At 46.9% G+C, this 26,811-nt stretch overlaps 1 protein-coding gene across 1 annotated transcript; it reads right to left on the reverse strand.

Annotated features, from left to right (window-relative positions):
• RDH10 (retinol dehydrogenase 10) lies at window positions 1-26,805 on the reverse strand. The gene is made up of 6 exons (XM_006086358.2): window positions 26,510-26,805; window positions 24,685-24,920; window positions 4,204-4,302; window positions 2,977-3,122; window positions 1,466-1,597; window positions 1-1,371 (listed from the first exon to the last, which is right to left on the reverse strand). The coding sequence occupies exons 1-6, from the start codon at window positions 26,796-26,798 to the stop codon at window positions 1,248-1,250; spliced, it is 1,026 nt and encodes a 341-aa protein (XP_006086420.1). The 5' UTR covers window positions 26,799-26,805; the 3' UTR covers window positions 1-1,247.
• Window positions 26,806-26,811: the final 6 nt, after the last annotated feature.

The following is a 26,811-nucleotide window of genomic DNA, read 5'->3' on the forward strand; positions in this document are numbered from 1 at the left end:
TGTAAGTTAATTCTTTAAATTTAATCAGTCCTTTATAAAACTTCCCAATTAATTAGTAAAAGATGGCTTATTTTAATAGCCTTAAACATTGGTTGCTATTTAAACAAGACATTCTAAAAAAAAAAAAAAAGGCAATCACATAATAGTTTATAGTCATTTACAAGTGGATGGTATACATTTAGATACAGAGGTAGAAGTTCACTTTTACAACGTCTCACTAATACACATTTACCAAATTCAAGGCACAAAATAGTTTGCTTTACAAAAAAATACTGTAAAAATGTCATTTGCTGTTGTACAAGGTGAATAAAAATTTCAAAAGAATCTTTACAGCCTTCCATATGTACTCCATAGTGTAAGACCCCCCCCCCCACTCATCATAGTTGGCACAAAAATGGGGATTTTTTTAAAATTTAGAAGTCCCCATTTTTAGAAACGTTCTCTTTGCTGATCTGCTATGTGTTCTAGATAAAAGTCCACCCAAAGAAAGGAAACAGCGACTTCCTGAGGAAAGGGCACGTTCTGTATGCAGCAGAATTCATAGGTAGGAAATGCATGATCTTTTTGGGATAATTCGGTCCCCAGTGATAGATACTTCAGGAAAGGTTTCAGGAGAAAGTTTAAAAATCCAGCTAACACTTTAGTCGTTGTGACTTTAAGAAAGAGACCCGATTATCTTACCGAAACAATCAAATATCACTTGATTCAAACTGATGGAGATTTCAAAATTCCTTTTTAGAAGAGCTATACAAACACCACGAGAGGCTGCACAGGCTGTGCAAAACGGAAACTGAGGAAACGGGAGAAAACATCGCACTATCGGTCCTTGGAGTTGCAAGGGAGTCAACTGACTGGAGTTTAATGACAAGAATTAATGAACGCTATGGGAATTAAGAAAAACCACACACATGAAACACACTGTAGTTATCATCTCTAGACTTTCTGCTCATTAAAAACGTCATGGGAGCCTGGAGACGCCACACAGTGCTTGTCTGAAAGAACTGACTGGTTTTAGGGTTCTGCCTAAAAGGGACCCCACTGGCAACACTCAACCTCACTTTTGCTGATCGCGTTTTTCCAAGTACTCTAGTCGGTTAATTTACACTTTATTTTTTAAAAAGTTGATTAATAAAAAAAAAAAAGTCCACACGAATTCAGAATTCCGAGTGTCCGTTATGCTGATGTGGGTCAACGGAAACATCTTGATCGTCTTCCGAGGGAAACGGCACTCCACCCAGAAAAGATCCTCAGATGCCGTTTTTCGCCTCATTATTGTTTGTGGCTTGTTTTCTCTGAGCGATAAAGGGGTACATACACTTGTCTGCTCCTAGGAACCGATACATGCACACGACTGCTTCGAAAGGGAGGATGCTGCAAGGGAAAGCCACAGCGGTTAGCAAACACGAGGCGTGCGCTCAGGCAGGGCCGGCCCGGAAGGGTGGTGCCCAGGAGGGACCCCAGTTACCTCTTCATGAAGGTCACGATGTACATGAGGCGGGGCGTGCAGATCATGGGCTGGTCGGTGAGGATGGCCCTCATGGCCTGCTGCACACAGTAGTCGGGCTTCAGAGGGGGCAGGAAAGGCTCGATCTCCTTCCTGAAAGTTATGTGATTAAAATGCAATGAAAGGTGAGCACACAACAGGCAAGCCTGCACTTCATTTCACAACATGAACAGCGATGTTATCTGAGTGACAAGATTTTGCCTCAGTTTTCACTTCATTTTGCTTTTCTGTTTGTTTGTTTTTTCTAAATTTTCCTACTATGAACAGGCAGAGTCTGGAAAACAAGTTTAAAAAAGAGGGCAAAATCGGTCTGCTTTCTCTAAAGTGAGTCAAGTTTAAATGCCTTAAATTATTTTTTTCTTTCAACATAAAAAGGAGAGGGTGTTTGGCATAACAAACACTGAGCCCAAATGAGATGCCGGAGTGGTGTGCAGGGCAGGGCAGGTAGTGGCGTGTGAGCCCTGCACAGCCTTCCGGAGGCAGCAGAAGCCCTTCCCGGGCGCTGGCTGGGAAGCCAGGTATGTTTTCCAGGGCTCACTGACGTGACACGCATTGACTTTGACCTTCAGCTGAGTTCAGTGCGGTGGATGTTGAAATAGCCTACTGAAACGCGTTACTCCTTTCACTTTCCTTTGTCCCACCACAGCTCTGGACACCTGCCCTGATGCTAAATAGGAAGCAGAGCTCCTCAGACCCTGAGCAGCTGATTCCTAACAAATAAGGAGGGAAAACCACACACACATACACACACACACACGCATGCACACACGCACGCGCACACGCACGCGCACACGCACGCCCAGGGAAGGTCAGCCTGAGACTGCAAGGACTGGAGTCACCTTCCACCTGCCTCCCTGCTTGGTCAGGCTCAGGATGTGACCGACAGGGAACGTGTTGGCTTTTCTTCCTTTGCCTTCCAAATGCACCCAACAGGTCTCAAGCGCGTCATCACAGGTACCCTCTTACTGACTCGTGGTGTTTATGCTGCTTAGCAGTCAGATGAGCCTTCACATTCAGACTCCCACGTGCCTCCTTTCATTCCTAGTAAACCGAGTCGTTTCTTCTCATTCTGGAGTGAATCTGGCTACATACACTCTCTGCAGAAAGGAGCTCCCAGGCCTGGAGAGTAACTCCCCTGACATTGACATTCCCACACGGGACTAAGGAAGTAAACACCTCCTAAAGAGGGGCCTCCAGGGCACTCCTGGGAGCTGCGTCTCCTCCATGAAGGCCCGGAGAAGCCATGTTCTGACGCTTCTAGACGGACGTCTGCAGGGTGACACAGTGTGGCACGAGACCCGCCTGTTCGTCTCGTTCACCTCAAAGCCTCTGACCAGTGGAAATTATAGGTTAACTGTCAAATGAGAGTCCAAGTGCAAGCCGACGTCTAGGATCCAATTTCACGTTTTCCCGATATGGAAAGATGATTTTTAAAACACTTTTTATCAGCAGTAAGATAAGTTCTCACGGACCTGATCCGGCAGCCTCGGAACATGCCAGTGTCTACCAGGTACGGGCACACCAGTGTTGTCTTAATTCCATCCTTCTCAGCAGCCTTTAACTCGTGGCTCAGCGATTCGTGGAAACCCACGACTCCGAATTTACTGGCACAGTAATCCTGTTAGAGGGCGAGAGGAGGGCAAGAGCTGAGTACACCGAAGCCCCAGACCAAACCCAACCTTCTCCCGGGCCTATTACTCTGGTTACATGTTTGCTACGAAAGGTTACAGGTGACTAAGCAAAGAAAAGGAAAGCATTTTAAAAGACAGATATCTGATGTGGTTCAGTGCAGAAATAATATTTTCAAAGCAACAGCAAAAACACATGAACACTTTCTGCCACATCAATGAAGTATCAGATTACTTGGGGGAAGTTACCACAAAGGAGTCTAGGAGAGCCAGCGAACTGGAGTTAGAAATGGAGAGAGGTTCACTTTGAAGTGTCTGGAAATTTTACAAATGGTCTCTTGTTCCCCAAAGGAAACTGAGAAACAGTTAAATTAATGCTAGGAGAGCAGAGGTGAGTCTAACTTAGGTTATAAGTTGTTATATGACCTGATTTTCTTTTTCGGATGAAGTACAAGTAAAAATGGTAACTATACCTGTGAACTTAAACTAGAACTCAGCCTAAGGAAACATGGTATCAGAAGAAAGTTCTCCATTACCCAACGTTAAACTTGGGAATGGCCACGCAGAACGCAGAAGTCGTCTAGTCTGTGCCCATCTGCGTGGGCGATGCTTTCAGTGTTAACCCTACAGGCACCCACAGGAGAACAGCACGGGTACTATACATGCACACGCTTTCTGGTTTGAATGTGGTGTGAAGAAGGCCAGTTCCACACACTGACAAGGCAGGACCCCTCACATCTGCCAGAACCGTCTCATCTGACGAGCTGACACAGATCGCTAGCTCACTTTGGTCAACCTTGGGCCTCACTCATCTGCTCCCCGTGACACTGCCCCTGCCCTCCACGGTTTCGTTCTTGAACCTGTGCCTTCCACCATCATCAAGCAAAACTGCTAGCGGGCACGGGGCACACAGAGGACTGGCCCAGCGCCTTCTCTGCCCGCTGCTCTCCCGTCACACTAGCCGGCCCTGGGACACCAGGCGGAGGGCAGCAGGTACTCTTCTTAGGATGCGGGGGTACTCGTCACCAGAGAATGCGATTCAATGAAGGAAATGCTTCCCATCTGACAAACCTCGACTCCGGCGGTACTGAACAGCCCCAAGGAACTCGCGACTGTCACGATATGACCGTGATTGATCTCCAGCATCGTGGGGAGAAAAGCCTTCGTGGTCTGAAAGAAAAGGGAGACACAGGCTTCAGAACAGACACGAGCAGCTTCCTCTAAAACCCAACCCAACAGCATGGAACAGAGTTCACACTGACCAACAAGAAGATCCCTTCAGAGTCGGGGTAACCTCGCACGTGTCATTGGCGGGCCTGTAAGCCGTGACCAACAAGACCGTGACCCAAGACCCTTTGGGGACCGTGTCCAGATGAAAAGAAAGCCGTTCGTATAAGGCTCTCTATCACCTTTCAAGTGAGTGTTGTCTGCTGATCTAAATGACCCCCAGGTCAGAGTCTTCTTATGCTCAGGACACCTAAGTGCAGCTCTCGCGGTCTGGGAGGGCCTCCAGCCGCCCCACAAACAGATGCCTTGTGTTACGTTTACCTAATGGACACATCTAAGCAGTGACAAACCATGAATGCAGGGGTGTCCCAGCAATCTCCTCCAGCACGCAAAGCTTTACTGCCAAGTGTGCTAACAGGAGGGGAAGTATTTTCGTATGTAAAACCGGGTAAAAGTATAGAATCATTTTAATGAAAACTGTCATAATGCTAACCCTGCATTGACAGAAACTTCTCACTGACCGCACTGCACTGAGGGGTGTGCAGGGGGGTGGCTTTCCCACGGAGGCAGGTGACGGCCACTCAGGTAGCAGAGCACGGGGCTCCAATTCCAGGAAGGGGCCTCAACAAAGTCTCTTCTCCTTCAGGCTCTATTGCCTTTGAGATGCAAGGCCGTATTTTTTTTTTTTTTTTACATTACTTCAAATTGCTTAAGATGATCTATGAACTACTCTACCAGGCTCCCAACAGTTTTATAACCTGCTTCTTAAAAGAAAGCAGCAAAGAGCAATCTGTCTACTGTTGAGTTATAGCCCATTGCCAACACAGCTTCCCATGATTTATGAAGTTAAAAAACCCCAACGCTGCACACAATGGACTTTAAGAAGAGCTGCATTCCCTTCTCAGAGGAGTTTCTGGCTAAGTGATCGCTGCATTTCTGCATAAATATCTAATGTGTTATCAAAGCTTTTGCACGTCCAAGATCAAAAACAGTCATTCCATCAATTTTGAAGTTTTTCCATGTTCCAAACCATGATGCATGCAGTTGGTCAGATGGATCTTGGTGACATGTTCTAAGGTTTGCCTGAGTCTGACTCTGGACCAGCATGTGACACCCCTTGCCCCCAACTCAGACCCCATCTGTCTGGGCCTCCTCGCTGTTGTCACCCATGTCATGCTTATTCTCACCTGTCAGGTTTCACCCACGACCTCTTCTCTGACACCCCACCTCCCGGGCCTCCTACGTACCTCAGAGCACACTATGCATCACAGTCCCTTCTGCTTCAAAGTGCTCATGCCACTGGGGCTTCCCAGGACCTCTCTATCGGAAGTAGTTGGGGTGTTAAGCCTTTACCTAATGTTATTCTGTTCACCTTGACTTTGTCCATATTTCTTTAAGACACATAGTAGGTACAACCGTAACATCTGTTGTATGGTATCTTGGTTTTGATTAATATGTCTAGCTAGCCCAGACTAGGCGGGAAGATACAGGTTCTTTCAGCGATGAAGGGAGATTCCCACGCGGTGACAAGCACTGGGGAGAAAGTGACGGGACTCCTTGCGTGCCTACAGACCCGCCGCAGGGCTGGGCGTGTGACAGCCATGCTTCAGCTTGACTTTATTTCTTCGTAGTAGTAAGCAGGAATGGTTAGGGCAATGGTGATGATAGCTATGATTTTGGACTGCTTGACAGCCAAAAAGGGCAAGCTGTGGTACTTTAGGTCATTACAGGTTCTCCTTTAGGCTCTATAGCTGACATATGGCTATTATATCACAGAATTGCAATAAACTAACATCACAAAGAGGCTTCTATATTCCAACAGAAAACCTATCCTTAAATAAGCGAGTCTATGAGTGTTCTTGTAAGTATCTGGTTATAATTAATTGTCTCCAGATTTATACTCCAAAAAAAAATATAAAATTTATTTTTGATGTTACCCAGAAATCATTTTTAAGCATTAAAAGTTTGCTTAGTCTTGAAAGACGATAGATTTAGTATGAAGGGCCCTATTTTTAAGTTCTTAAATATAAGAACTCAATGTTAAATCCCAAGAAATTAAACACAGTATAAGATACCACTAAGATATGCTACTTGGTGACCTGACAAATCCGAACGCCGACTGTGACCGCCACGTGGCCAGTGTCCCCCGACTCTTGTTGGTGGCTGGCCGCGACTACACACAGACACTGAGCGGGTCGGCTCTAACGACACCCCTTGTTCACGCGCCACAATGTTGCTTGCAGGTGTTAAATGACTAATCCAGGTCCCAGCACCGTATGAAAGTAGGGGATAGAAGATTAACAAATTCCTAATGGTTTTCAAAGTTTAATTTCCTCTAAGTTTCTGAAACTGATGAATGTCCCCTCCCCTGAAATTAGTCTGGTGGCATTAACTTATTCAACAAGTGTTTCTTGAATGCCTACCCCATGCAGGTCTGTGTTCTGCCCTGGCCAGGGATGGGAAATGACAGCGGGTCCCTTCCTGTCTGTGCAGAGTTCACACTCGCCGGCGCCTCACTGTGTTAAGTCAGAACACCAAATAGAAAGCAGTTCTAGTCTAACCTTCACGAAAGCAGGGTCTTATGGCTGCTTTTTTCCTAAAAAAAAAAAGTCGTTTGGGCTTCTTCCCCTGCACCCTCTGCAAAGTAGTTTGGAGGGGTGTCGAAGCTGCTGGTTTGTATTTAAAGGGAAAAAGGAAAAAGAAAAAAATCCAAACATGGCTAAGTGACAATTTTTTTTCCAATTAATTGTGGTTGTGAACCGCTGTTTTCAGGGGAGTATGCTTCACTGTAAGTAGCTAGTAAAGTGTGACATAAGTTTGTTTCCATCTGAAGCTTTCTTTTGAGAGGGAAGGGTCAGGTCAATGTTTTGTTTAAAACATGTGATTTCTTGCCTAGTCAGGGACAGATCTGGCCTCTGTCAATGAAATGCAATGTGTTATGGTATTTCTCACTCCAAGACCAAGGCCTAATATTCTTTATTTGGAAAAGTTTACCAATTATAGGTCTAATACTACAGCTACTACGACAACTACAAAATGCCAGGAAAGCGAGGTGCTGAGGGAAGTGGGATGCCACGTGGGCCTCGGAGTCCACACTGTCATCCTCCAGGGCTGGCGTCAAATGCTCAGCCCCTACTGTGCGCCAGCGGAGGACAGCCTGGGACGGGAGCATGCGCGTAGGGACCACGCAGGTTTCTTTCTAACTCTGAGTTTGCAGGGCTCACGCTGGAGCCTGATCCATGTGACTGAGCACCAAGGCTGTTAATCATTCTCTTTGCTGCCTGAATGGAGGTGAGCAATGACCGCTTGTGTGTTATTTCCACAACCAAACCCCTGCCTTATGTCTGGAGCACATTACCAAATAAACTTTGATCAGCACGAATTCTACCCCCGACTTTACAAGGGAAATGCGATAAATCAGTGGCTAGAATGCACCTCACTTTCAGGAATTTCCCCAAACCCCGGACTAGTCTCTTTCCTAATGACTCTTGCCCTCCCCAGCCTGGGAGATGACATCTGAGATAGCACAGCATGTTCCGTCCCTGACACCGTCTGACAGCGCACAGAAAGCTGGCACTTGGCAATGAATTATTAATGCGCGCAAATACTGCAGCATGTATGAGATGGGGACCAGCGAAAGGTGAAGTGCTAGTTGCCATGACACCAGTCAGTTCAAGCTAAGGTTCGCGATCTTTCACTTTGTCTCAAAGAGTCGTTAGCAGAACAGAAAGGACAAACCTGAAGCGCACACCCAACGGCTTAAGTACAAGCTCATGGCTGTGCTGCCATCGGTGCGCCTGGGCGGGCGGCCCGGGCAGCCACGCGACACCAGGACTGCTGTTCTCCCCTGAAAGGACGGGTTCCCTGGGCAGGAGCTGGGCCTGGAAAAGGGGCCTCTGAGGCGAAGGAAGCAGAGTGGCTGGTGCCAATGGCAGCTGGCAAGGTTGGCTAAACGGTTAACCTAAGTCAGGGAATCACAGTCCATCGCTATATCCTCTTACTCAAATGTCTAAGAAACAGAGGAAGATACCCAGCTTCTCGTCAGGAAAACAGGGTTGGCTCTTGACCCCGGGGGGCGGGAGGGGGGCCGGGGGGGCACTTAAAATCAGTGACCGATGTACACTAATTGGTCTGTTCCGTGAGAGAATTTACAGGCAGAACGGACCTAGGGATTATCTTAACTGCAAAAGAGAAAACTCTTAATAACGGTGCCTGGCTAAGAAGTGTGCAGATACACCTGTCCTTACCCGTGATTAACTTTCCTCACGAGACTCCAATACCGCAGTCGGCCACCAGCTGACAGGGTTGCTATGTGACTTTATACAGAAGGAGCCTAGCCAGTTTGGCTCAGGGGTTAGAGCATCGACCCTTGGACTGAAGGGTCGAGGGTTCGATGCCAATCAAGGGCATTTACTGCGGTGGCAGGTTCGCTCCCCAGCCCCGGTTGGGGTGGGAGGCAACCAATCGATGTGTCTCTCTGTCTCCCCCCCTCTTTTCCACTCTCTCTTAAAATCAAAAGGAAGAAATGTCCTTGGGTGAGGATTAACCAAAAACACACACAAAAAAAACCACCAGAAGGAAAAGGGACATTCCTATGGACGCTGACATTCCTATGGAACCTCCTTAACAAGCCTAAGATCTCCCTGGCTCCTCAAGGGTCCTCTTCAAAGCACCGGGCACTTTGAAAGATAACTGTAAAGGTCATATTTACAGTATAAACAAGAACTTGAACAGAAGGATGACTGGACAGACATGACATGTCCTATCTCGAGAAATCTTTGAATGTTAGGTTTACGCCAAATTAACCTCCTACAGTTCCTACCGCTCCGCTCATTCCCGTGCTCTTAATGACAGGCTGCAGCAGAGCCGGCGGCGGCCCTGTCAGGCCCAATCAGCCCAAAGCTAACAAAGAGCACCGGGAGAAACGTGGATCCCGCAAAGACTGCTGGGAAACTCCGAGACTGACGTGTGGGCGAGTCGCCCAGAACGTGCTCGCCGTCCTTGTAAGCAAGTCCAAGTGAATGGGCACGAAGGGGAAAGCGCGGGAGTTCCCTCGGCAGGAAGAGGCCTCATGTTGGATTTCTGTGCATTTTTACAACTGTCCTGTAGTCAATTCAAGAGGAGTGTTTTTAAAGAACCATTTTGCAGTGTTTATCTCTCATTTGAATGTCCAAGAAACAGAGTGAACTTTCTAAAGAGACCCACGGATCATACTACAGTGAAAGGGTACCACCGTCAGCACTTATAGTACAGTTTTCCGCTCTATGTTGACAGTTTTCAGAATCTACAAAGAACAGCAACATATACAATTAAAGGTAATGCAATCAAGACTCACTGAACAAAGAACATGTAACTGGAGCCCTTAGGGTGCCCCCCTCCAGTGGTTCAACACCGCTCCCGGGGGTCTTGCTTCTCCTGTCTACGTAGCTCCCAGAGAATCCCAGGGACCGCACTGCTGTTGACAAGGCTCAGATGACATCTGGGGGCACTGTGCTCTGGGAACTCAGTCCCCGCTCCTGAAAAACTATGATTCAACCGCACAGACTTGTGAAGCACTGAAAATACAGTGAACTGTACTACAGAGGTTAAGAGGATAAGTCATTAATGTGTTCAGAGACTGAAAAATGGTGGCATACCTCCCACCAAACCCGGGAGAGGAGCACATGACTAAGCAAATACTATCCTGACCACACTTCAGACATTGCACTTTGACGTAGAAAATGCTACTTGAAAATTTTCATTACAAAATTACCTTCAATTAGGAAGTGAAACCCAGATCTATGTTCAATACCAATATACCAACTTGAAGTATTCTGGATGCAGTTGACAGCACACATTCTGAAATTTATGTAACTGGATCCTGGCTTTTTTTTCTTTCCTAGTTGGGTGTGTTTGCAGACAGAAAGGGACACATTGTGCAATAGAGCCCCAAGATACCGAAGCCTGGAACTACTCTCTCAATCTTAACAAAATGTTCATCAAAATCTCAGATTGACACAAAATGTTCTGTCTTTAGCTACAGAGGAGGCTCAACATGTCATCATCGTCGACTTGTACCATCTACCGTCCTTTTTATGGCTGGGTTGAGGCCACAGAATTAGCTCACATTTGCAGGCATCAGCAGTTAATCCTAAACACACACACACACACACACACACACACACACACACACGCACACACGCCCATTCCTACAGCTGCCCTGCAACCAAGAAGCCAATAAAAGAGCAAGGCCTTTCAAATGAACACCTTGACACCCCGAGTTATTCAGCAAAACTAAGTGCGTTCATTATGTTGCCTTCCCACTGTCGAGGCCTGGAGAGAACCTACCCTGAGGCGGAGACTCAGACATCCACATCCCTTACATTTGAGCGTGTGCCACGCAGAAACACCGGAGAGGAGGCGACTTAAAACTCAAACCTGCCTTTGGAGCCCAGAAACCACGTGGTCCCGACTGCCAATCACTTAGCCTTCCTCGTTACTTGACCTCCCTCGACTTAACTCATTTGTGAGATGAAAAGGAGATCTCCAAGTTTCTTAGCTCAAAAATGTTATGATGACGTATAGCCAATAATTCTTCCTTTGATTCCTGCCACGCTTTCAAAATACAAGTTGTAACACTGAGGTCTTACTTGCACAAGACTCTCGTAAATGACTCAGTAAGTATCTCCCCATTAGGGCCCGCATCTGGTGAGCAGTAGGAATATCTAGTCATCACACACGGATAACTGGTCATGCCTGTGCCTTAAAATAATCCAACAAATAATTCATGTCTCTTTTATGTTAAAAAAAATTACAAGTTATCTACAAAACAATCATCGCTTTTCTGCGTTTCACTCCAGCCCATGGAGCTCGGTGTGTGAAAGAAACCATGAATGCTGAGCCCTGTTTCTGAAAGGCTGACCCTCCCCCTGCCGAGTCCTCGATGATCAAAGGAATGCTCCGGGAGCTCCCTCAAGCTCAGGGCCCTCCCCTTCTGTAATAACTCTTTATAGAATCAGGAAAATAATCCACAAAATTGCAGCCAAACCGTCGGCTGAACAACAGGTTGTCATTAATCCCTTTGCTTTGCCCCGAACTTGAATCACATCTCAGAAATTATAAAGAAGACTGATCTTCCCAAGGGCAGAGCCTCCGTTCTGCTCTGGTGACTGTAACCACTTCCACGGGGCATGGCCACGTGCAGCAGGCCCGGCCACGCTCAGGCCTGAAGTGCAGGGCCCTCCTGCCTTCCCACCCCACCCCTCCCCACCCCACCCCATCCCAGCAATGTCCCCAGGATCACCTTCCATCACCCCTTGTGTTTCATATGTGGAAACAGTTCAAATTCTTCTCTGATTTCTAGTTTTTTTTTTTACTGGAGTCTTTTTAAAAACTTAAAATCTTAACCTAAATGAAGGAAATATAATCAAAAGGTTATCCCTGAAAACTTACTGTATTCTGAAGCCTGCATGATCACAACGTAGAATTTACTATGTGTGAGGGTCTGTCAAGTACCTGTATTGTATGGGGCATGTTGAGTAAATTCAAGGATTGTAGAAACCACCTTTTCTATAAGCAAAGTTCCTTCTCAAACTCTGACGTGCACGGATCACCTGGGACCCGAATCAAATGCAGATTTCGACCCAGTAGGTCTGAGAGGGGCCGGATCTGCTTTTCCAACATGTGGCCCTCTGGGTGGACCCCAGGCTGAGCACCGAGTTCTGCGAGCCAGAGGCTCTGTCCACGCCACACCTCCCGAGGCTTCAGAGCAGTCTCTGCTAGCGATGCAGCAACATAGGCAGACTAATTTCTCTGCTCTATCGAACCAGGGTTTTAGGGGCTGGGAAGGCCCGTTCTCCACTCCCCACACTCTTCTCCCAACAATGTTTATTAGATAAAGGCCAGTTCAAGTCAAAGAAGAGCCCCAGAGCTCTGGGGGGGCTCCGAGTCTGTTTACAGACTCACTGTATGCATACTGCCTGGGTCCATTTTAGTAGTGAGCAGGCTCCTCGGCTGTGGTCTGCGAATGTTTGTGTCTCCCTCAAGATTCATGTTGAAACCTAATCCTCAAGGTGATGGTATTAGGAGGTGATTAGGCCACGAGGGTGGAGCTCTCATGAATGGGATGAGTGCCCTTATAAAGAAACCCACAGAGCTCCCTCCCGCCTCCGCCACGGGAGGTTACAGCAGAGACAGCTGTCTACACACCAGCAAGTGGGTCCTCACCAGACATCCAACCTGCTGGAGCCTTGATCTTGGACAAACCTCCAGATCTGTGAGAAATACATTTATTTCGTTGATAAGCCACCCAGTCTGTGATATTCTGTTACAGCGGCCCGAACAGTCCCGGTCCACATTAGAACAAGCTCTCAAAACGCGGCCGAGAAGACTTCAAAATCACCCGGAGGCTGTGAAGGCTCGGCTTTCCCGACAGGAAATTCAGACCTTTAGGCCTCCGCATCTCTTTCATTTCTCATGCTCACCTCTCTAAAGCTGTCAGGCTTTGATGAGCCTGGGAGAAGGCCTGGCCTAGGAAAAAGTGACCCCTTTAATAAAGGGGTAAGTGTGGACACAATCAGCCAGTCAGAACTGCACAATTTTGAAAAACCATGATTAGCATTTTCTAAGGCAAAGCTTACAGAGTTATCTGGAATTCTGATCCCATAAGATTGTTATCTAACAGAATAAAGGTTTTACATTTTTCAGGAGATAATAACCTTAACAATGAAACTGCACTAAAATCATGCTGTTAGTGACATTTTGGTCCCAAGTATTTATAGGACTTTGTTCAGCCAGTCCTTGTAGAAGAGCCTTTTTATTCACTACTTTTCGCATCCAGTTTGTCAGAAATACATTTCGCATCCAGTTTGTCAATGTTGACACATACATGAAGAGGAGGAGGAGGAGAATGAGGAGGGGGGGAAGGAGGAGGCGGAGGAGGAGGAGGAGGAAGAGGAGGAGGGGGAGGAGGAGAAAGAGGAGGAGGAGGGGGAAGAGTAGGAGGGGGAAAGAGGCTGGGTGAGCAGGGATGCACTATTCTATTCTCAATGAAAATTACAGATAAGGCAGAAAAACACATGAATTGGGCTTTGGTAATAAAATTCTATTCATTCTTTAGTCTATAATTTTTGCATGCTTGTCTAATTTATGGAGCTATCTTTCTGGGGATATTAAGGTAGAGTTAATTAGCTATTGCTAAACTAACCATGCTAGTTAAAAAAAAAAAATCAACGTTTGAAGGTGGATTCTTACATTCTACCACAGGACGAAAGCAGAAGTGACTCACAGGCAAGTCCAGGGGCTTTGAACATGTAGCCCAGGGAAGTACAGCAGGTCCTGGAATAACATTGATTCATTCAACATCTATTCGTTACCATTGATGAGATGCCCTAGGAACTTAAATCTTGATTATATCATTTGGCCTGTGATGAAGGTGGTTACATTATGCGCCGTTTTGCTTAAAGTCCCAGACCTTACTAACACTGTATTTTGTAGAGCAGGGGTCCTCAAACTTTTTAAACAGGGGGCCAGTTCACTGTCCCTCAGACCGTTGGAGGGCCGGACTATAGTTTAAAAAAAAACTATGAACAAATTCCTATGCACACTGCACATATCTTATTTTGAAGTAAAAAAACAAAAGGGGAACAAATACAATATTTGTATTTGCATGTGGCCTGCGGGCCGTAGTTTGAGGACCCCTGTTGTAGAGGCTTCAAACTAAAGCCCTGGGATGAGGGCCTGGGTCCTGGCTTCTTCCTTCCCCAGGGGTGACTGACCTTAAGCAAGTCCCATAACCTGTCACGGTTTGTTTCCTCACCCATAAAAATGGGGGTAAGTCTACTTAATTCCGAAGAATGTGCATGAAAGGGCTTTATAAAACTTAAGGGCTATATAAAAGCACAGTAATGCACACAAGGCTCATTAAGCATATATTTATAGGCTAGTTTGGTTATAAGTGCTATCTATTTTGGGTTATGTTGTTTTTTTCAAGTTCCTGCAACTCCTGGTTTCTTACTATGTATGGCTCCCAGGCCTCCCTGCCCTCCACGCAGCACCAGACCACACTTCCGGCAAAACCCCATCCTGACCCCTGGAAGCAGCCTCAAAAACACATTGCTGAGTAATTGTTCAGACACCTTCTCCTCCGGAGTCCCAGACGGTGCTGGGAAACACCCCAACACTTTCCCATAACACCCCCTTCTAATCCTTTTCTTTAGCCCTGTTTTACTAGGACCAGAAAGCAACTGTTTTAAAATATCAGTTACAATGCTTGACGGAGAAGAGTCCAGCAAATGTAAAAACACTAACAGCACAGAACTACTTTTTGTATCTGCTGTTTCCTCTTTCCCAGGAGATTGTAAAACTATCTTGTTTTTAAAAATCCTTGAGAAATCAGTAGGGGGCAGTATGTTAGTTACAATTTGCAGGTGGGAAATTTCAGGCTGTGAATTTTAAGTTTCACTTGTCCTCAAAATACCCATGTGCTACACAAGTTACACCACCAAGTATTTTCCCAGTTACACCGATGTGGGGAGTGTCACTTTGAGCTCCATTGTTTAGAATGACACTAAGAAGCTGAACCACATTGATATTTTAAAATTCCAGTATTGAGCTATTTGAAGGAAAAGCAAGAAATGCAGACTTTATGCAAGCAGCAAATGAGAAACACTGTGGTTTCCCCAAACCAAAAATGGCCAGTGTCACGCAATGTTAACACCCGTGCCAGCGTTCACGGCTTTGTGTGAACTTTGAGAGCCTCACAGACCAAGTCGTGTTTTGTCTCCGAATGTGAAGTCACTGTAAGTGGCTTGTCAGTTGGGCTAATGTGACAGCACTCAAGGTTGCCGCAGTAATTGCCCTCACTTGTTAAATGTTCTCGCAGCATTTGCTGAAGTGCTGAAAGTTTTATCATCATTAGGAGAGGATATTCCATTTTCACCCCCTTGGTTCACTTCTTTTACTTTCAGAGCATTTTGGAAAATGGTCTCTGACAGGTGTGAACGTAAGTTTTAAGAGAATTGACAAATAAAGGGAAAAAAAGAAAAAGGAATTCAGGAATGGGCCAAGCTGGGTGAGATCAAGTAAAAGGTGTTAGCATTCCTGCTGTTGAAAGCATCCCCTTCAGGCTGAGATGGCTCAAACCTTGTAAACCCAGAGACCCAGGTGAGTGGAACTAGCTGGCCCACTGTAGGGCGAGGGTGACGAAATCCTAAGGCCGTGCTCTGACAAGCTCCGCTCTGAACGGGGTACCTTACAGAGTGTGGGTCACAGCACAGGGAGGCCCTCAGGCTCCCCACCACGGGGACCAGCCGCATGCTTTAATTGTCTATATGTATTCTCAAAGGGAGGACGAAAAGCTCCCTTCCTCCACCTTATTTTCCAGTTATGCTTACAAGGGGTCTGAGCCCAGAAGGAGTTTTTAGGTCAGTTAATGGAAACTATAAGAGGGATTTGTTCTTTGAATAGCTAACTTTGACAGTAACTTCTGAGATAAGAAATCACTAATTAAACAGAGAGATTTAACACATTTTTATCTTATCAGGCTCAAAACACTGGATTTATTAACCCATTCAGTGGAGGCAGGGAATAGTTTCCATTTTTTAAAATCTATCAGAGTTTGTCATACTTCAAAGATTAGCTACAAAAGGCCCTTTATCTTGGGAAAATAACTGGTTGTGTGTAGAAGGAAATAAGATACAAATCCCCCCTGCCAGTACGCCCCCTAGTGGAATTTCAGCATAGTACAATTTGGGGGTCCCCCAATATCCTGGCTATTGAGGACTTAACGCAGGCGCGGAAGGACTATTCCAAGTCCAGGGGTGTCACTGCACCTGGTCACGAGCCTTCTGCATATGCCACTCACTGCGCATTCCAAGCCGAGCAAGCACACAGGACCACCTACACATCTATCCACACAGGCAGCTCTCTGGGCTAGACAGAGGCAAACTGACTACTTACCAGAATTGAAACAGGCTTAAATGTAGTTTCCAAGAGACAGAAATTTTAGATGAACCTGCTATTAACACCCCTTAACTCAAGACAAACTGAAATAAAAAGGGGGTTCATTCCTACTTTAAAAATGCAGTCTAACTCCCAAGTGAGGTTAAGACTACTGAAAGGGATTTTCTGATTGCCACATCTTAAGAGATATAGTCAAGATACTAAAGTAAATTCACTTGGCAACCTGAAGAATGGTTAAGGTAAACACAAATTTAAAGGGAGAGAATAAAATGAGAGAATGTGGGCAGTTAAGCATTGGCCATTGGGTTTGTAGCTCTTCTGCTGGCCCCAGGGACCCAATCCTGCAGAGAGTGGGTAGGGACTCCGCCAGGCAATGTCCATTCAGTCTTTCGGGAAAAGCTATTCAATCCGTGTTAGCATTAGCACAGGTCAAAGAATGCATCCACCCCGACATGTCCTCTAGATACATTCTATATGGTTGGATGATGGCTAAAGTCTTGCATGGGAAAAAGAACAAATACCAACTTTGTTTCCAGAAATGAGATAAAACAGCACATAATCCAACAAGAGGGCCATTCCCTGAACCTGGAACTGGAGTTGATTCTACAAGGACTGCCCCTTAATATATAAAGATACTAGTTAGTCAACGTGAAAACATCTTGATTGTGTTTGTTTTTTCTTTCCCTGGAGTAGTGACCCATTGTCTGAACTATTTAGCTGTCTCCCAGTGAGACAGGACTCAAATGGCAGAGCAGCTGAGTGGCCAGGGCTCTTTCAGGGCACAGCCCCGTTTGACCTCGTTTAGGGCAAACCAGGGGCTAAGTGATGAGCTTGAGGCAAGTGGATTCAGCGTGGGGAGGTCTGAGCTGCGGTGTTAATGAGCCTGGACTTCGTGCTGTGAACAAAATGGTCACGCAAGGGTTTGGGGTCGGTTCCAGTCAGTGTACCCTTAAGCAGGCACATCACAAACTTAAGTCTGCTTAGAAAACCCCAGGGTGGGGAGCAATGGCTGGAAACAGGGAAAGACGTTGGGAGACTCTTTCCAGAGACCAGGCAAGAGTGATGGAAGCACACAGGTGGAGGCAGAGGGTGAAGGAGGGATCACAGCACATGGAAGCAACAGAGCAGTCAGGGCTGGGTGCCCCGTGCGTGCAGCACCAACAAAGACAGACACTGCTGATGTCTCCAAGCCTGGTCCTGGCCGCGCCTGGGAATTCAAGAAGGAGCAAAAAGGAGGGAGTTCAATTTTGAGACCTGCCTATGTTAGGGAATGCACGGAACAGACAAGGCAGTTGTGTGAACTTGGGACCTGCCACAGGAATCACAGTTGAAGCTGCTGATAGATCGATTACCCAGCCAGAAGTGCCCAGTGGGAAGAGGTGTGAGCACCTAATACCAGAGTCATTACGTTTCAGAGGCAGGGAGGCTAAGAGGGTTGACAGGAAGAGAAGCAGGAGAAAGGGGGCTTATCATGGAAGCTAAAGCACGAGTTTCAGAGAGACGTCAACAGGGTTACATTCTGCAGAAAGACCAAGGTACACACTGGATTTGGCAACTGGGGGGGGCACTGCTATTCCTCCTATGGCACCGGTTACTTGGTAAGATCTTCTAAACCCGCGGTTCTCAACCTGTGGGTCGCGACCCCTTTGGCGGTTGAACAACCCTTTCACAGGGGTCACCTAAGACCATCCTGCATATCAGATATTTACATTACGATTCATAACAGTAGCAACATTACAGTTATGGAGTAGCAACGAAAATAATTTTATGGTTGGGTCACAACATGAGGAACTGTATTTAAAGGGCCAGAAGGTTGAGAACCACTGTTCTAAACGATCAAGATAATCAGACACATATGAGAACATATGTCAGAAATGTGGGGAAGATTTTTATAGGATGGTTCCCTGCTCACTCAGACCAGTTACGTAAAGTGACATTTTATCATGTCTTAGGTGTTGATTTCTAGTAGCAATAGACATGGGCCCAGCATGTAATGTATCAAATATAGACACTCAAAGTTCAATGAGCATGTGATCCTATTTTGTTTTAGGAAAGAAGGCTATGAAATGACTTTGTCAGGCACAGTCTCAGGTACCCAAGTAGTTGCTATCTAAGGAGAAGTTTTACTCAGTGTGACCACAGGAATTACTAAGGCAATTTTTAGTTCAGTTCAAGACATAAGAAGTCTTTATCTCTACAGCTCAAACATTTGATTTTTATGCATATGTTTATTTAATAACAGAAGGCAGCTAGTTCTAGTACAGACTTTAAAAGAGGCCTTGAATTACAAGGGTTTTGTGTGTGTGTGTGTGTGTGTGTGTGTGTAACGATATTTGTCCATTGATTTTTTAGAGAGAGTGGAAGAGAGAGGGAAAGACAGAGAGAAATATCGATGTGAGAGAAACACATCGATTGGTTGCCTCCTGCACATGCCCTGACCAGGGCCCGGGCCGGGGAGGAGCCTGCAACCAAGGTACGTACCCTTGACTAGAATCGAACCTGGGAACCTTCAATTCCCCTTGACTAGAATCGAACCTGGGACCCTTCAGTTCACAGGCTGATGCTCTATCCACTGAGCCAAACTAGCTAGGGCAAGTTTTTAGGAGCTATCCTTAGAAAGGAAAACAATGCTCTAGAACAGTGGTTCTCAACCTTCCTCATGCCGCAACCCTTTAATACAGTTCCTCATGTTGTGGTGACCCCCAACCATAAAATTATTTTCGTTGCTACCTAACTGTAATTTTGCTACTGTTATGAATCGTAATGTAAATATCTGATATGCAGGATGTATTTTCATTGTTACAAATTGAACATAATTAAAGCCTAGTGATTAATCACAAAAACAATATGTAATTATATATGTGTTTTCCGATGGTCTTAGGCGACCCCTGTGAAAGGGTCGTTCGACCCCCAAAGGGGTCACAACCCACAGGTTGAGAACCACTGCTCTAGAAAATATATCCTATATAATAAAAGCCTAATATGCAAATTGTCCCTTCAGGCGGTTGTTCAGCTGGGAGACCAACTGCTCACTATGATGTGTGCTGACCACCGGGGCGGTACGGAACATGGCGGGTGTCAGCGACCCCGCCCCTGGGTGGTGGTGGGGGGAGGGCTGTGACCTCTTGCTGGCTACCTGGGGGCGGGGGTGACAGGGATGGAGGTGTGGTGAGATTGCGGGGTGTCGGCCGAGCTCGCTCTCACTCTCCCTGCTACCCTTCCCCAGGACACCAGGGCTCGCGTGCGGGGAAGCCCCCAAGCTCAGGTACCAGGCACCTGTGAGGAGCCCACCGCACACCTGTGGCAGACTCTTCCGGGTGAACCAGGCCTCAGCGCTGCTCAGGCTCCCCGTGGTTCATGCAGGAGCCAGTCTGCGGGGCCGGCTGGGAGAGAGCGCGCTGCCCCCCGGGCTTCCGTGTGGCACCGCTGGGCGGCCCAAAGCCCACGCTGCACCCTGGCCTGCAGCATCCAGCTATGCTCACTGCATCTCCACCTGGGGACTCGGGCACTGTGACTCAGGCGGAGGGGGGCATGTGGGGGCGCAGGGGCCCAGGTGCTGCCCAGGGCCCAGAGGTCAGTTGGGACCTGCCCTTCTATGCCAGACGCTCATGCTTCGATCGCTGGCCAGACCTAGGGACCACACCCGTGCACAGATTTCATGCACCGGGCCTCTAGCAGTCTAATAATTCTCAACATTACGGTTTGGAGAAGGAAGCATTGACTATACAGTTTTATATGAATACTTTAGAAATATTTTTTTAAAATTCTAAATCTAAGAAGCATTAAACAGGACTAGGTTTCTCTAACCAGAGAACAGAGGATTACAGTCTTTGAGATTAAAAACTAGTAAATCACACACACAAAAAACTTGAACGTTAATAATTAGGGACCATTCATGAGATATTAGGTACTAATGTCTTTAAGTGCTACATTACTCAGGTCTCCTGGTGGGCTTTTACTTTTCCTGGATGGATTTTAACTAAATAGACTTTAGACATTTGGATATAGATAAATGCCTAATTCAGTAATTAGTATTTTAAAACTGTGAAACCTTTTAAGTTAAGTGGTCTATTAATTAACTACCAATTATCTTGTCTGACTACCGTATCAATAGAAGTAAATTACCAACTAGCTATGTGACAGATTGAGTCCTTGGCGATGCAAAATTTCTCCTGCACATAAAAGGCCTGCAGCTAAATGCTTTTGCTTCCCCCTTTTGGTTAATCAGGGATCAATGTGCTGCTCACATCGAAAGGCCAGATGCAGCTCCTTGGTCAAGAAGGATCTACAGATAAACTATCTTCTAGAAACAGCAAGCTAAGACTCTATGCTTAAAAATAACAAGTGAAGCCATGTTAATGTTTTGGGGGGAAACATGTGTTTGCAGTTCCTGTATGGAGGCCAACTTTCTATATTTCTCACCAAAATACAGAGAACCTGAGATAATGGCCAACAAAGGGCATGGTATTGTATACACTCTGCATGGTCTCGTCCTCACCGGGATGGGTGCACAACAGATTATGCTGACTAGAGCCTGCCCCCAATCTATCACTTCCTGACTGGTGACCAAGAAAAGGTTCCTAGGAAGGTTCCTGGTGATGGAAGAGTACTGGAGGGTGAAGGGTGAAGTATCACAGCAGACAGGAGGGCTGTGCAGAACAGTGCCACGTCCGGTAAAAACCGCCAACGTGCATGGGAATAGCAAGAAGCAAGGAAGCAGTTGGAGAAGGAGTCCTCTCCTCAAGGCCTGGTCACTGGGAAATGGGAATGGACACCAGGCATTCCGCTTGAGCTTGATTCCAATTCACCGATTCACCCCAGCCCTCTCAAAGTCGCCAGCCTCGCGCCACCGAGCATACTGCACTACAGTAAAGATGAGCATACAGGTGGGGCAGGGAGAATGGAAAAACTGCAGAAAAGCAAAGGAGATGCGCACGGTAACTAACGGGAGCCAGCCCCACTGTGAAATCTCATCGATGGTTCCCAGCTTCAATTAGTCCAGCATAACGCTTACCTTTGGAAACCGCAGGGGACAGACCCATGTGAACATGCTCTGAAGAGTTGATCTAAATATTTAAGCAGAAGCCTGGCCTTGATTATCAAACATTTATTAAGTGGCTTAGGACTCGAGTTCTGTGCCAGGAGGGGGAAAGCAAACAGATGCATATAATAAGCTGCCTTCAGACTGTGTGCCATCTACTGTGGGTTTCAGAGCACGAGGTATAAAAAGTTGCACCAAAGAACACAGACTGTGCGAGGCTGCAAGAGATTCACGGCAGGAAGAGAGAAAGCTCGGACAAGTCATTTTGCTGTAGCTTCATCAGAAAATAAGAGGTTGGACTAGATGATCTCTAAGGACCCTTGCAGCTCTAATATGCAAAAACACCAGAAAAGGTTACAGCAAGAACTTGAGCGAGGCCTTCAAAGGCCGCTGGAGGAGGGGCGGAGGGCCTTCCAGGCGGGGGAAGAGAATGAGGAATGGTTTGCAAGCAGCAGCATCCGCAGCTTTTTGGTGGACGCCCACATGACCCCCACGTGGTTTTCTATTTAACTGCATATGACTTCCACTCGGGGTCAGGATTGCATGCTATTGATTATTTTATGAAAACCAACAACAACTGCTACTTAAAAGTCTGGCTCAAGACGATCTGTTCAAATGACTGGACAAGTCTTTGCTCAGCTGATCTACTTTTTAAAAATGTATGGGGCAACTTTTCCCCACCTGCATACAGTCAAAAGGCACACTGGTCATTTTTTTCTGGAAGAGAACAGCACACGCCAACACTGAACATCTCTGAACAGCTACCAGAAACATCTTCCCCTAAGAGGGGCCACTGGAAGGGGAGCTGAATTCCAGTGGCTCTTAGGCCATGTAGACCCCCGCCCCTCAAGAATCACTGTAAAAATTAACATGATAGTAAGTCTTCTTTTATATTTTAGTTGCTAGATCTTAAAAGGTTTCTTGGCAAGAAGTGAAAAATGATAACTCAAAAGCAAATTTTCGGACTCAATATTGAAAATAAATTCTTAAGTTTAGATGCTTGGGGGAAAAACAGCTGGAGAACTCAGGAGCCTCCCATATTTTAATATGAAGTGACGTCATACGGTCCAGGCTTCCAAGAACTCCCTAAATTGTGGAGTTAGGCAACATCTCAAAGGGCCTCTGGGAAGGTGGTCTGTTCCTGCGTGCTGTGTACTGGTAGATTCCGCTCCACAATGATCCTGCTCCTGGAGAGGTGACTGGGTTTTCGCCTTAGGTTAGAAAGCAGCCTAATGTTTAGGTACAGTACATTAATTGATGTGTATTTTCAAAGCCGAAGCTATGGCTTTTCTGTGCTTAACACCCACTAAATTAGCTCTCATTTCATAGGACGTTTAGAGAAGAAGAGCCGCTTCCCTCTTATAAGTACTTAACTGCAGATCATAGGGGATTTCTGGAAAAATCTGGTTGCGTTTGAAATTTTATAGTTCAGCAAAATGAGCATGCAGAGAAAGTAGGTGGTTAGACTTTAGAGCAGCGGTTCTCAACCTGTGGGTCGCGACCCCTTTGGGGGTCGAACAACCCTTTCACAGAGGTTGCCTAAGACCATCGGAAAACACATATATAATTACATATTGTTTACAGTAGCAAAATTACAGTTATGAAGTAGCAACGAAAATAATTTTATGGTTGGGGGTCACCACAACATGAGGAACTGTATTAAAGGGTCGTGGCATCAGGAAGGTTGAGAACCACTGCTTTAGAGTATTTTGTGTAGGTAAGCGTTTAGAGTTCAGAAACCGAGCATCAGCTCCGTCAAAGGCTATCGGAAAAGGCCAGTCCCGGTGCCGGGGTTCATAACGAGCCTCCCAAAGGCTGAATACCTGCTGAACTCAAGTTTCCATGGCAGCTTCACCCTTACCATTCTTCAAACAGGAAAACTACAGTCCGCCTGCAATGTATATACATCTTCTATTGCTAAGGAGACTGTTTCACTCAGAATTATAAGCACACGAGACTCTGGATAAGCTGTCTTGCCCAGTTTGTTCAGTTGCACTGGCCTTCACTCGTCTGCCCCACCTGTCACCTGCCACTGTGCTGTGGACCCTCGGCAGCAAGGACTATCCACCCCCTACCGCCACTGCGCACATCACACGCTCGCTCACCTCCACACGTACACAAGCACACTTAATGCCCCCAGACTGCCTCTGGTCTTCTTCCTCTTTTAAAACATGACATGCGTTAACTCACAACGTTTATAATGTTCATTTCTAGAGGATTGGAAATGAAGTAAATAAAGTTCATGTTTGAAAATAAAATGTGTAAGCTTCTTCCAGGATAAGAGAAATGGTTTGCTGTTAAAAGAGCAACACTTGACTTAAGTACTTCTAAAGCTAGATTCAGTTTTTAAGCAGTTGCTAAAAAACTAGTGAGGTTTAAGGTGACCTATTTAGGAGAAACAGTTCTTCATTGTGTTCGATTAGAAAGCTAATCTGCCTATGGAAAACACCACACACACACACACACACACACACAGTCCTTTCTCCTTACCCTTTCTTTATCGGACCCCACTTCTCTACAAAAGTAAAGGGAATACTCTGGGGGAGTAAAGCAGAAAGTGGGTCAACCATGTACAGTTACAGGGGAGGGTTTCACACCTACCATTACTGAATCAGTTCGGCTGAAAAACTGGGTTAGTTTGGTCCCTCGAGCAGTAGAAAGCCCTCGCTCTCATCCTCGGGCGCTGTCGGAGCTCCGATGTTCTACCCATCACCCAGGAGCTGACGTCCTTGATGGTCTAAGTGTCTGATCCCCCAGATCTCACAACCCTCCTGCCCCTGCGTAGGGACCCTGTGGTCCTATAAGGGTGGCTTCTGTCTCCTGAGAGGCCTCCTCTAAGCTGAGATGGACTCCAACAGGACAGTGCCCCGACCCTGCGATGGTCCATGATGTGAAGTGCCTGCCAGGGTGGCCTGACTGCGCCCAGGGGACCACAAACGCTGATCTCAGAATCTCTGGCACTTCCCAAAATGCGGCCGAGCAGTAATTTGGAAGCCTAAACTCTGACTTTAGGAATTCATAAGAACAGCCGATGTTTTACAAACTCAACGGAAAGTAAAATAAACAAACCCAGGATTTTATGCTTCCTCTTGTTATTTTTATGGCAGTCTTTCAAACTAGTTCAAAATGTTCAGTCCTCTACCCTCTCAAGAAATGCTGAATTGGGGGTGGGGGCGGGAAGCAAACAGCGATTTAACAGTAACCGGCCTCGGGGAACAGTGCTTAGAAGGAAGCTCTGAGGTGCGAGTGCGCAGGTGGCTTTCAGGCTGGCACTGACGTTTCTCTCCGTCCCCTGCTTCTCATGGAAGAGGCCCCAGAAAGGAACAGAGGATGTTTATATTTACCCAGAAGTGTGCGTGGCAATTGACCATCATGGTTCTCTCAATGAGCTCATCAGGACATTCCAGGAGGTGGTGCCCGGAGACCACGCCGGCGTTATTGACCAGGACCGAGACCTCGCCAACCTCCTTGCGGACCCTTTCCGCCGTCAGGTAGACATTCTCCCTCTTTCCCACATCGCAGGTGTAGGTAAACACCTGCAGGTTACAGTGGGGCAGGATTTCTTCCTCGCCATTCCCAGCTGTCCTCAGAAGTCCAGATGAGGGGCGGGGTGGGGGGGCGGGGAATGGAACAGAGAAGGGAGGGGGTTTGCAAAACGTGAGTCACATGGCAATCAGTAGGACAAAGATCACACAAAACAAAAATTCTACAGTGAGCTTCAGATTTCTAACACCGTGAGGCTTGCCAATGACTGAGCTTACAGCTGCTTCCCTCCCTGAAAAGTCTTGGGGAATTACAGCAATTTGCTGGAGAGCTTTGCTTAGGGGGAAATCATGTAACTGTGACAAGCCCAATACAAGTCAGACCTCATGGGATCAGCTTCCTGGAGCGAAAGACACCTGGAAAGAACTGATCTGGGCCCAGGGAGCAACACCCCTCCTCCCAAGCACACAGTACACACTCCTCTTGGGTGGGACAGTGGCCAGAAGTGGATTTTACTCTAGTATGAGCACCCTCAAAATGGAAACTCACCTCAAGGCTCACAAATCAACGCTGTAACTAATAATCTGAATTCATCCAAAGCCAATAAATGATCCTAGAGTTTCTCAGGAAAAGTGCACACTGGTGTGTTCGAACTGGCATAGCACCCTTACACAAATCAAGTTCACAGGTAACTATGCCATGTTATCACACTAGAACTCAATTTAAAAACCACAATCTCTGCCCTGGAAAACGAATAGCTTTCTCTCTTTTCCCAGGGAGCACAAAAATCTGTATTTGCTGCCCTCCAAACCATCGTTGAAAATGTAACATTTTTAACCTTTGATTTTTCTGACCTAAACAGCAGGTGCCAATAATTTTGGCGACAAATGATCAATATGGGGGAGGGGTGGTGCCCAAGTTAATCTTCTCTGTACAGTTCAATGTTTCCCCTGGAAACCAAACATCTTGTTAAAAAGCAAAAGTGATTGTCAAATTTCCTGGCCTAATCAATACTTATGTTTGGTGGTGGTCTCCACGTTTGTTTGTTTTTAAAGTCTCAGATTCATGTCAGTTGATAAATATACAAAAACGCAGATTTCCTGAGGCCACCAACATGGAAAAAATTTTCCAAAGGGCTCAAGTCATTCAAGCTCTGTCTCAAGAAGCGGTGCAGCGCGTCTTTCCATCAGGCTAAGTGTCTAACTAAAGTACGTACTTATCTCTGGTGACACAATGTAATTATTTTCTCGTGATTAAAGTTACAGTGAAATCAGCGCGGCCCTCGTCTACGAGGCTCAGACCACAGGAACCAAACGTGCATCTGTCCGCTCCGAGAACAACTTCCCAGACAAGTTTCCCAGCGCCAAGGCGATGGGGCATTTCTCTAAGATTCAAGCCTGTGGACACAAGTGCCCTCGGCCTTCCCCGTCCTCAGAGACACCGGACCTCGGCTAAGACAAGGGTTTGGCACACGTCCCTTTAAAACAGAGGCGATCGCGCTCCTTGATGGGGAGGGGGGGCCGTGTAGGTGTGTGTATGGGGGGGGGGCCATGTCTCTTCCAGGACAGCCAGGCTGACCGCGGCAGTGGGGGTTCGGAGGGGGGGCCCCCCAGGTGGGCGCGGGGCCCGGGAGGGGCTGGACTCAACAATGCTGGCGAGGGCGGCGCGGGCGCGGGTGCGGGTTACCTTGCAGCGCCGCGGCGTCCGCCGCCTCCAGGTCGCGGTAGATGTGGCGCACCATGCCCGCCGTCTCCTCGTTGCTCTGCGTGTTGATGTCCCAGAGCACCAGCAGCGCCCGGCGCCGGGCGAACTCGAGCGCGAAGAGGCGGCCCAGGCCGCTGCCCGCGCCGGTGATCAGGCACACCTGGCCCGCCACGCTCTTCTCCTTGGGCCGCACCAGCCAGCGCGCCGCGGCCAGCACGAACGCCCAGAGCACTTTGAAAGTGACCACGAAGAACTCCACCACGATGTTCATCGCGACGCCGGGG

Source organism: Myotis lucifugus, unplaced genomic scaffold (assembly GCF_000147115.1).
Source record: "Myotis lucifugus unplaced genomic scaffold, Myoluc2.0 scaffold_27, whole genome shotgun sequence".
Classification (NCBI taxonomy): domain Eukaryota; kingdom Metazoa; phylum Chordata; class Mammalia; order Chiroptera; family Vespertilionidae; genus Myotis; species Myotis lucifugus.